Raw genomic sequence first — 15,113 nt, 5'->3', positions numbered from 1 at the left:
ACCAAAAACCTACTTTTTCTATTTTACACAATCACTTTTACAAAACACCCACATCAGTTCATCTATTCTATCATCTCTCGTATTTAAATAATCAATTTTCTTAATTATTTTATTATATCTCTCACCTAACCCATTTTTGCCGTTTTTATACGCTCTCTCTCTCTCTCTCTATCATATTTTCAAATTTCTTTCTCTCTCTCTTCTATCTCTCCATACCCAGTCTCTCCTCTCGGTCTATCTCTCTATACTCATCTCTCTCCCTCTCGGTCACAAACCAATCCACATCATCACAGCTCCGATCACAAGCATCGATCCACAGCTCTGATCACCGATCCACAGCTCCGATCACAAGCATCGATCCACAATAGCACCGATCCACAGCTCTGATCCATAACACCGATCCACAGCTCTGATTACAACTCCGATCACAAGCATCGATCCACAGCTACATCGATCCACAGCTCCGATCCACAGTTGCACCGATCCATAGCTTTGATCACAAGCACCGATCCACAGCTCAGTTCTCCCTAGCTCCGATCCACAAGCATCGATCTCCCTAGCTCCGATCAGGCAAGACCCATACCCACGAGCTCCGATTGTTCCGATAAGCACCGATCTGTCTTTTTTTTTTTTTTTTTTTTTTTTTTTTTTTTTTTTTTTTTTTTTTTTCGTTTGGGTTTGTTTGTGTGTGGGTGTGTTTGTGTATCTTTTTTTTTTTTTAGCAAGTATATCTCTGTGTTGATTTTTCTGTGAGGACGTGTTTGTGTGCATATGAGGAAAAGAAGATGAGGAGTTGAGGTCGTTGTGCACGGAGAAGAGAGAGAAAAATTGGTGCGAACGGAAATTAATAAAAAACTAAATACACATGCTACAGTGCCCGTGTAAATTTACACGGGTACTGTAGCTTGTTGAAAATTTTAGATGATTATACACGATTTTAAATGGACTGATGTAGTGTGTTTTTTGGTTCAAAATGTGTAAAAGTGGCCAAAATGTGTATTTTACACATTTATACCAGAGCTGATGTGAATGCTCTAAAGATATCAACTTTTCACTCTAAAGAAGAGTTTATCGTTGTTGACTTCCTTTCATGTCATCACTTATTATGTCTCACGACCTTTTAATTGTATTATTGAGCTTGTCTCTCCATGAACGCCGTTTTAGCACACGACCCATAAAGCTACAAAAGGAAACATCCTCATAAAACGCCCAAATTTTTGACTCTAGGGCAATGGCGAAACCATTAAGGGTGGGGTGGCCATGGCCCCTTAGGTTTGAATTTATATATATAAATATATATATATAGAGAGAGAGAGAGAGAGAGAGAGAGAGAGAGAGATATATAGATATATATATAATTATACATTTCTCAAATTGTTTTTTAGTATTTCGAACATTGGGCTCACTTATAGTGATTCACAATCCACAATATCGTTCCAACTTCTAATGGTCTAATTAATAAATATTTAAGTGAGTAGATTCTATCACGATTCAATCAAAAAGTTATTAAAAATAATTTTCTTTTAAAATGCCTTTAGGAGACTGAGGTGAAATTATTATAATAATTATTATTTTTTTTTTTACACTTTGACTTATAAGTAGTAGTGAATATATAGTGATCAATAGTCAAGCCATGCCCCATATGTTTCACAATTCACACTATGATACTACTCTTCCATATCAAGGCATAGTAAGAATTTAAGTTTCTTTCCTAAATGCTATTTATTTTTCCCAAAATAATTTAAACTTCTTATCACCAAATTTTAATTGATTTCCTTTTGTATAAGGCAAAAATATATCATTCTTATTTATCATTCATGCATATTTTATTTCAATCAAAATAATTTTGTTACTTCAATATATTTAGCTAATTTGTTTTTTTTTTTTTTAATTTTAATCTTCTCAAATATATCTGATATTAGCAAGAATTAGGTTGATTTATTACTGAAGGGGCAGAATTTAGCATGATGGGCTTTCACCACATTGGGCCTGACGGATCCAAGCCCATGGGCCGACAGCAGTTAAGCCCAGGGCCTAGAGTGATTCCAGGTTCTTGTTGCGCACGTAGAGTCTCCAAGGAAATCAGAAACCTAGCGCAAAGAGCATTCTAGAAGATACGCGCGTTAACGGAAAATACACTCTGCAAGGAAATGTCTTGTCCATCACGTTTGGGATTACTCAAGAGGATTCCTATAAGGAAAAGACTTTTACATCAAGGAGGAGAGGTCAACCTACTACTATAAAAGCCCCAATACCCTCACAAATCAAGGTACGCATGATTTACCCTCTCTAGCACTCTAGAGTTAAGAACAATTCTAACTTGACCGTCGGAGGGTATTTGGCCGACACCACACCGGTGCCCTCGGCGAGATCACTTCTTTCTTCTTGCAGGTTGTTAGTTTGAGCAAGCGTGGATCGTGTAGCTCACTAGTGATTTTACGGCATCATCAATTGGCGCCGTCTGTGGGAAACGCGAAGAGTTTAAGCCAGACTATCGCCTCTCGGACATAAGAGTCGCATGGTACTCACTCGCTCGATGGCTACCACCAACAACGTTCAAGAAGACGAGCCGCCAAGATCTACTGCATTAGAAAGACAGGTCCAACCTCTCATGGCGGTAGTAGAATGACTCACAAAGTAGAACCATGATCTGGAGGAGCAGCTACGCCAAAGGGATGCAGGACCTAACCTTCAGGAGGAAAACCAGGAAGGTAACAGTGCTGAACGAAGGGACTAGGAAAGGCCAGAGGGCAGCAACACCCTAAGCCGACCAGAGTGGCAAAACATAAGTCTTCCATCTCTAATGGATTTTGCCCTTCCGCCTATTATCGCAGAGATGCAGGCGATGAAGGAGCATATGGAGGTCATGATGAATGCCCTCAAGGGACGAGTATCCTCTGATCTCGACGACCTAGTGAACAGAACCGACTTACCATTCACCACGTCCGTCAACTCATTCCCCCTGCCACCGAAGTTCTGGATGCCCCAGATTGAAAGCTACGATGGGGTCAAGGACCTCCTCGTTCATCTAGAGACTTTCAAGACCCTGATGCACCTTGAGGGGGTACCAGACGAGATCATGTGTAGGGCATTCCCGGCCACGCTGAAGGGCCTTGCGAGGGTTTGGTTCAGTAGATTGACACCAAACTCCATCAATACTTTCAAGGAATTGAGCGCCCAGTTCACCTCGCACTTCATAGGCGGACATCGGTACAAAAGGTCCACCGCGTGCTTAATGAGCATTAAGCAGCGAGAAGACGAGACACTGCGGGCCTACATAACTCGTTTCAATAAAGAAGCAATCTTGATTGATGAAGCTGACGATAAGAAACTTGTAGCTGCATTTACTAGCAGGTTACGGAAGGGTAAGTTCTTGTTTTCTTTATACAAGAATGACCCGAAGACCATGACGGACGTTCTCTACAGAGCTACCAAATACATGAATGCAGAAGATGCATTGCTAGCCCGCGAGGAAAAGCCTAAGAAGACGGAGAGGTAGGAGGACACACGACAAGATAGGGGGCGAAAGGTTGCTAGAACCGGGGATCAACGAGATGAAAAGCGCCCTAGACCCCTCACTGGAAGATTCACCAATTGCACCCCATTAACCGCCCTGATCGATCAAGTATTGATGCAAATCAAAGATGAAGGAGCATTGACGTTCCCTGGTAAATTAAAGGGAGATCCCAACAAAAGGCCAAGAGACAAGTATTGTCGCTTTCAAAGAGACAAGTATTGTCGCTTTCACCGAGACCACGAGCACGACACAACTAACTGCTACGACCTGAAGCAGCAGATTGAGGCCCTTATTAGGCAAGGGAAGCTACAGAGGTTTGTCAGCAGGGAAAGAACCAATACGCTGGAGGAACAAGCCCCACGACGGGAGAACGAGCGCCCTAGACCACCTATAGGGGACATAAGAATGATCGTAGGGGGCACAGTCGCAGCCAGATCTTCCAAGAAAGCCCGCAAAACCTACCTCAGGATGGTCCATAGCGTCCAACTCACAGGATCCATACCAAAGATGCCGCAAATAGATAACCCCGTCATAGGATTTTCATAGGATGACACTCGGAGACTTCACCATCCTTATGACGATGCATTTGTGGTCAGCTTGCAAATAGGGGATTATAACATGCATTGGGTCCTCGTCGACAACGGCAGCTCAGCAGACATCCTGTACTATCCAGCATTCCAGCAAATGAGGATCGACAGGGAATAGTTGACCTCATGGGGTTTGGGGGTACAAAGGTGTTCCCATTGGGCGCAATAACACTATCTGTGACGGGGGGTGACTATCCTCAGCAGATCACTAAGGAGGTAACGTTTCTCGTAGTCGACTGCTCATCTGCCTACAATGTCATCCTCGGGCGACCCACTTTCAATTCCTGGAAGGCGGTAACTTCAACATACCACCTGATGATCAAATTCCTGATGGAATATGGGGTGGGAGAACTGCGGGGAAATCAAGTAGTAGCGCGGGAATGCTATATTGCCATGTTAGAAATGGAGGATCAGTAGCAAACGATGTGTATCAGAAAGCAGCGAGCATTAGCAGAGCCAGTGGAAGAGCTAGAAGAAGTAAGACTTGACGACACGCGGCTTGAACGAACAACTAAAATTGGCACTCTAGCCAGTTGGCCAGTACGCCAAATGATCACGACTTTCCTAAGAAATAACCAAGATGTCTTTGCCTGGAATAATGAAGACATGCCAGGAATCGACCCCTCTGTCATGGTCCACAAGTTGAATATGTCGCCCTTATTCCCTCCAATCCGGCAAAAGAAACGAGTCTTTGCCCAGGAGCGGGACAAGGCCATAGCCGAGGAGGTTCAAAAGTTACTGGAGGTAGGTTTCATCCGGGAAGTATACTATCCCGACTGGTTGGCAAACATTGTTATGGTTAAAAAGGCCAACGGAAACTGGAGGATGTGCGTAGATTTCACAGACGTTAACAAGGCTTGCCCTAAAGACAACTACCCGCTCCCATGGATAGATACCCTGGTGGATTCAACTGCAAGACACCAGCTCCTAAGCTTTATGGACGCTTTCTCCGGCTACAACCAAATCAGGATGGACGAATTTGATCAAGAGAAGCCTTCCTTCGTCACAAGCCAGGGATTATTCTGCTACAAGGTGATGCCTTTCGGACTCAAAAATGCTGGAGCAACATACCAAAGGCTAATGAACAAGATGTCTGCGCATCAGATCGGTAGGAACGTTCAGGTTTATGTTGACGACATGTTGGTAAAAATCCTGCACGAAGTTGATCACCTAGACGACCTCAGGGAAACATTCGATACGCTCCGATCGTTCAACATGAAGCTGAATCCAAACAAGTGCGCATTCGGAGTAACGGCTGGAAAATTCTTGGGTTTCATGGTGTCCCAAAGAGGAATAGAGGTCAATCCGGAGAAGGTGTGGGTCATAATGGAGTTGGAACCACCAAGGATGGTTAAGGAGGTCCAAAGTTTAAACGGAAAGATCGCAGCTCTAAACAGGTTCGTCTCAAGGGCGATAGACAGGTGTTTACCATTCTTCTGCACTCTAAGGAAATCATTTGAGTGGACAGATGAATGCCAAACGACATTTAACGACTTGAAGGCGTATCTTTCGTCTCCACCGCTGCTCAGTCCATCCATGCCAGGCGAAGAACTTTATCTATATTTGGCTGTTTCACAAGCTGTAGTAAGCGTAGCTTTGGTGAGAGAGGAAGACGGATCCCAAAAACCTATCTACTTTACCAGCTGAGCACTCCGAGGAGCAGAAGAGAGGTACCCTCAGATGGAGAAGTTGGCTTTCGCGTTGGTAATCGCTGCGCGAAGACTTAAGCCATACTTCCAGGCGCATACAATCGTTGTCTTAACGGACAAGCCACTGAGAAAAGCCATAAGTAGCCCAGAAGCAGCGGGAAGAATGGCTTTGTGGGCAATAGAGCTGAGCGAGTTTGACATTAAATACCGCCCGCGGACGGCCATAAAAGGGCAGGCAGTAGCTGACTTCATCGCTGAGTTCACTCTCAGAGAAGGCCAGGTGGAGGAAGAGAAAGAACAGTGGAGAATCTATATAGACGGATCCTCAAATAGACGAGCTGGAGGAGCCAGGGTAGTGATCCAAACTCTGCAGGGGGATAAGATACAATGTATGATCCGATTGAATTTCCCCACAACCAACAACGAGGCAGAGTATGAAGCCTTGGTGGTAGGGCTAGACCTTGCAAAGGCTGAGGGAGCAGAAAACATAGTTTTCCACTGCGATTCACAAGTAGTGGCGAGTCAGATCAATGGCGACTACGAGTGCAAGAACGATAGAATGAAGAGGTATTTAGAAGAAGTGAAATACCGAATCAGCGACCTTGAAGTCGAATTCATTCAGATCCCAAGGGAAGAGAACGAATGGGCTGACCACCTAGCAAAAGCTGCATCAGCCGAATTCATGCTGGTTCCCAAACAGGTATTATCATTCGTTCAAATCTCCTCACTTATCGTTGACGGAACAAATATGCAGGTGGTAAACTCTGAATACAACTGGACCACGCCATTGATCTCCTACCTAAAGACTGGGGTGTTACCAAATGAGAAGGGCGCCGCAAGAAAGCTGAAGGTCCAGGCATCACGGTTCGTGCTGATAAAGGACGTCTTATATAAAAGAGGTTTTTCTCGACCGTACCTGAGGTGTTTGTGCCAAGAGGAAGCAAATTACGTGATGAGAGAAGTACACGAGGGTATCTACAGAAACCACTCAGGCGCACGATCACTTGTACACAAGCTGATCTGAGCAAGATACTACTAGCCTACAATGATGAAGGATGCGCAAGTCTATGTCCAGTCCTGCGACAAATGCCAAAGGTTCAGCAATTTCATTAGCCAGCCGTCCGAAGAACTGACACCTATGACGGCACCCTGGTCGTTCGCACAATGGGGACTTGATATCATGGGTCCATTCCCGACGGCGATCCGACAGCTGAAATTCTTGGTCATCGGCATAGACTACTTCACTAAGTGGGTCGAGGCAGAAGCCTTAGCCACCATCACGGAGAAAAACATCCGAAGTTTTGTCTGGAGAAATATCATATGCAGGTACGGGATACCTAGAGTACTGGTCTTTGACAATGGTAAGCAATTCGACAACTGCGCGTTCAGAGACTTCTGCTCGGAGCTAGGGATTAAGAATCACTACTCGTCACCCACACACCCACAGGTGAACGGGCAAGTCGAAGTCACGAATTAGTCCTTGCTTAAGATAATCAAGACTCGTCTCGAGGGGGCAAAGGGTATCTGGCAGGACAAACTACCAAGCGTCCTATGGGCATACTGGACCACAATGAGAACACCCACTAAATAAACACCATTTCGACTTGCATATGGAACAGAAGCTGTCATTCCCGTAGAAGTGGGGCTCACAAGTTACCAGGTGGAGAGCTACAATGAAGATAAGAACAAAGAGGCTATACGCCTCTAGCTCGACCTAGTGGACGAAGTTAGAGCGGCAGCAGAGCAAAGTTTGGCGCATTATTAGAATCTCATGGCAAAACACTACAACAACAAAGTGAGGCATAGGAACTTCCAGGTCGGGGATCTTGTACTACGGAAAGTAATGGGTGCTGCTAGAGATCCTTCACAAGGAAAACTCAGCCCCAACTGGGAAGGACCCTACAGGATCGCATCATGGCAAAGGAAGGGCACCTACCACCTCGAGACAATGGACGGACAAAAGCTGCAGCACCCTTGGAACACGGAGCATCTACGGAAATACTACCAGTAGAGAGAATGTGAAAAACCAGTGATTTCCTAGTTTATTTTATTTTTAGCTACAATTTACTAGTTTTTCTTTGGCTTTTCTACAATCTTTTTGTGCCTTTTTAAGCCCAAGGGAGTAGGTACTTTTTCTACAAACGCATTTTCTTTAAAGAAGATTATTCAGACACAGCTTTGATTTTCCACATGGATTTTTATTATAAATGGATAGGCTACACAAAGTGGACGGTTCACCCAAAGGGTGAAATAACTTACAAAGTCCACAATGTGGACGGTTCACCCAAAGGGTGAAATAACTTACAAAGTCCACAAAGTGGACGTATCACCCAAAGGGTGAAATAACTTACAAAGTCCACGAGATGGATGGATCACCCAAAGGGTGAAATAATTTATAAAGTCCACAAAGTGGACGGACCACCCAAAGGGTGAAATAACTTACAAAGTCCACAAAGTGGACGGTTCACCCAAAGGGTGAAATAACTTACAAAGTCCACAAAGTGGACGGACCACCCAAAGGGTGAAATAACTTACAAAGTCCACGAGATGGACGGATCACCTAAAGGGTGAAATAATTTACAAAGTTCACAAAGTGGACGGGCCACCCAAAGGGTGAAATAACTTACAAAGTCCACAAAGTGGACGGTTCACCCAAAGGGTGTAAGTTAACTTACTAAGTCCACGAGATGGACGGATCACCCAAAGGGTGAAATAATTTACAAAGTTCACAAAGTGGACAGATCACCCAAAGGGTGAAATAACTTACAAAGTCCACAAAGTGGACGGATCACCCAAAGGGTGAAAACTATTTACAAAGTCCACAAAGTGGACGGATCACACAAAGGGTGAAGACTATTTAAAAATTCGACAGAGTGGATGGATCGCCCAAAGGTGAAAATAATTTGCAGTCCACAAAGTGGACGGATCACCCAAAGGGTGAAAATAATTTACGAACTCCACAAAGTGGATGGATCACTAATAGGCTGAAAATATTCCACAAAATAGACGGATAAAAGAAAGTCCATATATACACGGGTAAATAGATGGATACCAGACTGTCAATGCCGTTATACACGGACGGATATTTACTCAAGATTCTCCTTTCTAAAAAAGGACGGATGTTTATGCATCATTCAAAAAATAATAAAGATTGACATAAAGCAGGCATAAAATTTTAAGATAACACCATAATGACGGATAAAACCCACAGAGGGTAATTTTTTAATACACAAAAGGAAGGACGGATCGTCCTCGAATACAAAAATTAACAATAAAATAATCAATCTACATTTTTTGGGTCGGCATCTGGGACGTTTTTCGCTGGAACTGATTCTTCGTGACCTTGAACTGCATCCTCACCAAAAAGGTCGTCTGTGTTCTCTGAAGCGACGGGCAAAACAGACGTCTGATCTTGGTCATTGACAGTTATCATCGACACATCCAACTTAGGGTAGGCTCTTTGAACTTGACGGAGTGCGTCATCAAAACCTTGAAGGAACGAACTGCTACCTCCTTAGCCTGGCGGAGCGTTTCCTTCAAGTCTTGGATTTCCTTTTTGTTCTCCAGGGCCTTCCCTGCCTTATCCATCTTCTGCTCAAGTTCTTTCCTTGCCTGCTCTGAGAGATCAAACTTCTTCTCCAAAGTGGACTTCCACTTGTGAAGTTGACCAAGCTCATCCTCCGTCTGCTCAGCCTTTGCTCGCAAACGTTCTAAAGCCGCCTCTCGGTTAAGACACCGATCCATTAAGCCCTTCATCATGACCAAGGACTGGAACAAACAAGTTAAAAAAAAAAAAAAGGTGTTAGACCAAAAAACTAAGTAGACGGACTTGAAGCGACGGAGGAAGATTACCTGAGCAACAACAAAGAGACCCGTCTCCCTCATTGCCCCCGTCGAGTGATTGCCTAGATCCTTGTAGTCCTCCGACGAGATAATAGATGTAAGCTTCTCCAAGGAAAACTTGGAGTCGTCATGGAGGAGAGGAGGAGGTTTCTCCTGGTTTGTGGATGGAGCCTTCATTAGGCCCTTGCCAGACCCGTGCTTTGTTGGGGTGATGGTCTTCACACCCTCAACCATCAACCCTACGACGGGTTCCAGTGAGACTTTTGGCTGTTTATGAGGACGGTCAGATTTGGTCGACGGTTTCCTCTTTATCGTCGGAGCCGTCCCTTTAGGAACCACCTCGCCGGACTCCTTTTTCTTGACGGCCTGAGATTTTATCAGCGCCCTCCTCTTAGCGTCGTCCATCTCTGTAAAACAGGATGAATGAAGTTATTGACATATAGTTGGAGCCATTGATAGGAAAAGTTGACGGACTTACGTCTGTGAATTCTTTCGTCGTATCTGACGGCTTCAGTTGTTGGTTCCGAACCGTCACAATACCAATGGATTGTATTCGGATTTACCAATTTTGCCCTAGTCCTTTCCTCTGGCTTGGTCTTTTGAAAAATCCTCTCGAGAAAGCTAAACTCCTCAACACTAACTTGTGGGCACTGTCTACCTACAAAAAAAAATGGACGGTTAGAAGAAGGATTATAACTGACGAGTATGATGGTTATGAAAAGAATTAAAAATTAGGACGGGTGCATACGAGATGAATGTAACACTCCCCAAGTTGTGTCGACGGGCATAAACTCCGTCTCCCCAGGACGACTCATCCATTTGTCACCCTCTAGGAAGAAGTAACGACTCTTCCAGTCTCTATTTGAGTCAGGAGTTTCAAAGATGACCTTCAACAAAGGACTCCTACTGGCAAAACTATACATTCCTCTTGACCTGTCTATTTCGTCTGGACAGTAGCAATGAAGAAATTCACGCACCGTCAGTCTCTTAGCACCGTCAGTCATAGCACCATAGAGAATCTCCATTGCTATGAAGACCCTCCAGGCGTTTGGAGATATTTGGGTGACGAATAGTCCCAAGTAATTTAAAAGTTCTCTATGAAGGGTACTTACCAGAAACCGAAGTCCTGCCTTCAGCATCTGCTCGTACACTCAGACACCTTCTACCCCGTCGTAGTAACATTTCTTCGATACATAAGGTAGACGGATTGGAATATAGTCTGGAATTTGAAAGTTAGCCCTAAATGTGCTGAAGTATTTCTCCTTAATGACGGATGTGAATTTATGAACCGTCCACTCTGGTAGCATGATGAACACTCTAAGTCCATCAGCACCGACGACGGATCCCAGTGCTTGATCCTCGCCATCATCAGAAGCATCTTCTGGCTCAACCATCTCCGTATCCTCATTTGTTGAGGACGAGGAAGAGGCTGACAGACTCCTCTCTTCGCCGGGACTGTCTGGGTCTCTATGACCGGATAGGTATACTTCCTCGTATTCCGTCCCGTCACGAACCACTGATTGATTACTTGACGCACTAGACATTGCCTACAATTGACTGTAAAACCTAAGACTGACGAATCTAAGAGTATTGACGGGTGTGTAGGTCTAGTTAAATATAATTGCAAAATACAAGACTTGTAAATGAGAACAGCAATACTCACTGTTCTCTGAAGTAACTGAAGGTCGACAGTTGTATAGTCGATGGGTATGTATGTACGACAGATTGCTCTGACAAGGTTGATGGTGGTGCTCTAACAATGTGATTTGGCTGTAAAATGTAAAAATGAGGATGGAGAAGTGTTATATATATACTTGAAGTGCACGGAAGACGAAGCGACGCTTCGATCCGATAGAAAATCCAATCAAAAAGCGACACGTGGCATGCTCATAAATGCTTGACAACCTGTGATCAAATAATCGCAATTCGTCTCCTCCTGGAGAACCGTCAACTTCATTGATATTAAGCTGCCATCCTAAATTTTCTTTGACTGTTAACCCCAAATAATATCAAACCGTCACCCTAAGGGTCCATCCATATAAGTTATGACGGACCCATAGGGTGAAGGGGGCAGCTGAAGGGGCAGAATTTAGCATGATGGGCTTTCACCACATTGGGCTTGACGGATCTAAGCCCATGGGCCGGCAGCAGTTGAGCCCAGGGCCTAGAGTGATTCCAGGTTTTTGTTGCGCACATAGAGTCTCCAAGGAAATCAGAAACCTAGCGCAAAGAGCATTCTAGAAGATACGCGCGTTAACGGAAAATACACTCTGCAAGGAAATGTCTTGTTCATCACGTTTGGGATTACTCAAGAGGATTCCTATAAGGAAAAGACTTGTACATCAAGGAGGAGAGGTCAACCTACTACTATAAAAGCCCCAATACCCTTACAAATCAAGGTACGCATGATTTACCCTTTCTAGCACTCTAGAGTTGAGAACAATTCTAACTTGACCGTCGGAGGGTATTTGGCCGACACCACACCGGTGCCCTCGGCGAGATCACTTCTTTCTTCTTGCATGTTGTTAGTTTGAGAGAGCGTGAATCGTGTAGCTCACTAGTGATTTTACGGCATCATCAATTACCAGTCCTTAACATAATTTTAATATGTCAAAATTAAGAACTATTGATACATTCTTAAAATATTGATGTTGGCAATTTAGAAAGCAAATACACCTTTGATTCTACCATGGAAATTTCAACTTGCAAAGAACGTCCTAATCTCCAGGTACAAGTTTTTTTTAGCTAAATTGGTTGTTTCTTGTAAAAATGAAATTACTAAGAAATTTAGTACATATTGGACAACCGTGTCATTAGAGTTTCACCACAAATTTTTGCTATTATCCAAGCTGATTTACCTGGATTTTCTTAATAAAAAGTCATGGTCTTGTTTCTCCAAAAAAAAAAAAAAAAAATTAGTACATATTGATTATTTTAATTTTCTAAAATAGCAATATAGCATTACCTACTATTTTATAAAACACTTTATTTACATCTAAACTTATTTATAGTAATATATATATATGACAAAACTTTGGTACAATACCTTAGGTGTTGTTCCTTAAGTTCTCCTCTTAAGATTTAGCTATGTGACTACTTAACTAAAAAATACACTTCCATCCCATGAGAAAAAATCTACATAGCAGAATTTTAAAAGGAAAATCTAAGAAACAACACCTAAGTACTGTACTTTAGTCTTGCTCATATATATATATATATATATATATACAATATGTAGTATGTGAACAAAAAAAATAAATTATGATATTTTAATTTGTGCCCCCAAATTTTTTTTTTTTTTTAGATAGTTACAATATGCTGCTACTCTTGCAACTCGAATTCTTTTCACCCTAAATCTCTAAGCACTTTGTGATAAAGGTAAAAATTTGACTCCAACTCATTATATGACAATTAAAGAGACTATTTATGTACAATTAAAGTCACAAAATTTTTTTAATGAACCATTTAACTTATGAATAATGCTAGAGATACAAATTATTTTACAAATTGTTGATGTGGTGAAGATTGTTAGTAAATGAAAAAAAAAAAAAAAAGTGATATTAATGGTAGAGTTTAGAATAAAATGTTATAAAATAATTTGTGACTATAGTATTACTCTTGACTTATTTGAATAATACACGTTGATAGTCTTATAAACCACCATGTAATAAATTGGAAAAAACAGTTTACAACATGTTCCAAGCCAAAAATTTTCTAAAGATACTGGCTTCGCCTTTGGGGGATCATTGTACCGATTCAGCCTCATCCGACCCTATAAAGACTCATTTATTTCAGTGACCAAGATATGTTATCTCTGATTAATTTTACTCTTATTAATTCTAAACTAAGAAAGCTTTCAGTGTTGACTTAATTTTAGTCTTATCTAAGTCTTCAATTACTGTATTTTTGGCATCAAAGTGAGATGACATGATGCATGTGACCATCAAAAGAAAGATTTTATCAACAACAAAAAAATTAAAATTAAATACATAAATGAAAAGATTTGGATAAAAACTTGGTTGTAACTAATGACTAAAATTCCACTAAATATCTTTTTATTAAATGTGCATTTTGACAAATCCACCATTGATTGCATTTTCTTTTTGTCTACTTTATGTTTGCAAAATTTCTAGAAGATTAAAGATCAATATATAGCTATGTCACCAATCGAATGTTGAAATTTCAAGTTTTTATATTCTGTAGTCTAAAATTATATATAAAAAAATAAGTCTATGGATCGAATAGTAAATAACATCCGATTGGCACGAAATTTGACATATATGTTAAAGAACCTAAATAACAAACAATCCAAAAGTTTGATTTTCAAAATATGTAGCAATGATAATTTTGTTTAATGGAAGTTGTAACTATTAGGTACAACCAAGTTTGTAATCAAATTGTGTCCATATATATATATATATATATATATAGAAAATGTTATATATACCATAAAAACACACAAACAGTACTAGTTATCAAAGTATAATAATAATAATAACGCACACACAATCAGTAGCATGTGTAACCTTTGAGCTCTCTTTTTGATAAATGGGTGGAGGTCTAGAGAGTAACTGGGAACAATCAACTGAAGGGTCTCTCCAATAAGGGGTAGACCCATGGAACCTGGAGGGAGGACTCCGTTGCACCTTGGATTGCTCCATTTGTTAAGCCAGTAAGTAAAATATATGACCAGAACTGCTACAAAACCTAATCCAATTGTCCACATTTTTTGTAGATTTGGTTAAAGATATTGTCTTGTTAGAACCCTCAGAAGCAATTAAGTAGGGGTTTGGCTGGTATATCTCTTGCTTTCCCTCTTTAGAAATGGATGTGATATATATTTTAATAAGTGAAGAAGTCTTATGAGAACTACTGTAACAAGCCCAATCAATATATATAGGCTTTTCTCTACTCTTTTGTGAGTACCTATGAATATATTGCATAAAATAAGACCACGTATTATTGTCTAAATAATAAATTTTTTTTTAGAACCATTGTCTAAATAATAATAATAATATAAGACAGCATGTTTATGCATGAATTGTCAGTGTAGATTTTTTTTTTTTTTTTAGAAGACTTTAGTAGTAGGTGGAACAATAAGACCTTATTGAATTGTCAGAATAGATTTCTCTTTTTTTTGGGTAAAAGGGGGTTCATATATTAATGGAAGGAAATAAGGTTGAGCCGAAGCCTCTAATATTACATGCCCATAGCGTCATACAAAAGCAGAGAGGACAACAAAATCCTCAATAAAGGATGCTCTATATATGCCTAGCTAGCAAGAGCATCAGCACATTAATTCACTTCACTGATGCAGTGCTCGATCACTGCCTAGCAAGAGCATCAGCACATTAATTCGCTTCTCTAATGCAGTGCTCGATCACTTGTGACAGTATGCTATAAGAGAAGAATAATAATTACTAGGACAGTTCAAGCCACCCACCCAATCAACTACAACTTTAGCATCTAGTTCCACTTCAATAGCTTCCAAACCAAGATCTTTGCATAGGATGAGGT

General features: G+C 41.4%; 1 protein-coding gene across 1 annotated transcript in view; it reads right to left on the bottom strand.

Annotated features, from left to right (window-relative positions):
* Nucleotides 1–14,436, bottom strand: part of LOC126705397 (cucurbitadienol 11-hydroxylase-like) — a 29,612-nt gene extending 15,176 nt beyond the window's left edge. Inside the window, exon 1 of the mRNA XM_050404395.1 lies at nt 14,123–14,436. Within this exon, the coding sequence (XP_050260352.1) occupies nt 14,123–14,322 (200 nt within the window). The 5' untranslated portion in view covers nt 14,323–14,436. The remainder of the gene's footprint in view (nt 1–14,122) is intronic.
* Nucleotides 14,437–15,113: the final 677 nt, after the last annotated feature.

Source organism: Quercus robur, chromosome 11 (genome assembly GCF_932294415.1).
Source record: "Quercus robur chromosome 11, dhQueRobu3.1, whole genome shotgun sequence".
Taxonomy (NCBI): Eukaryota; Viridiplantae; Streptophyta; class Magnoliopsida; order Fagales; family Fagaceae; genus Quercus; species Quercus robur.
The sequence above is the reverse complement of the archived record's forward strand: the minus strand, read 5'-3'. Positions and strand labels throughout refer to the sequence as shown.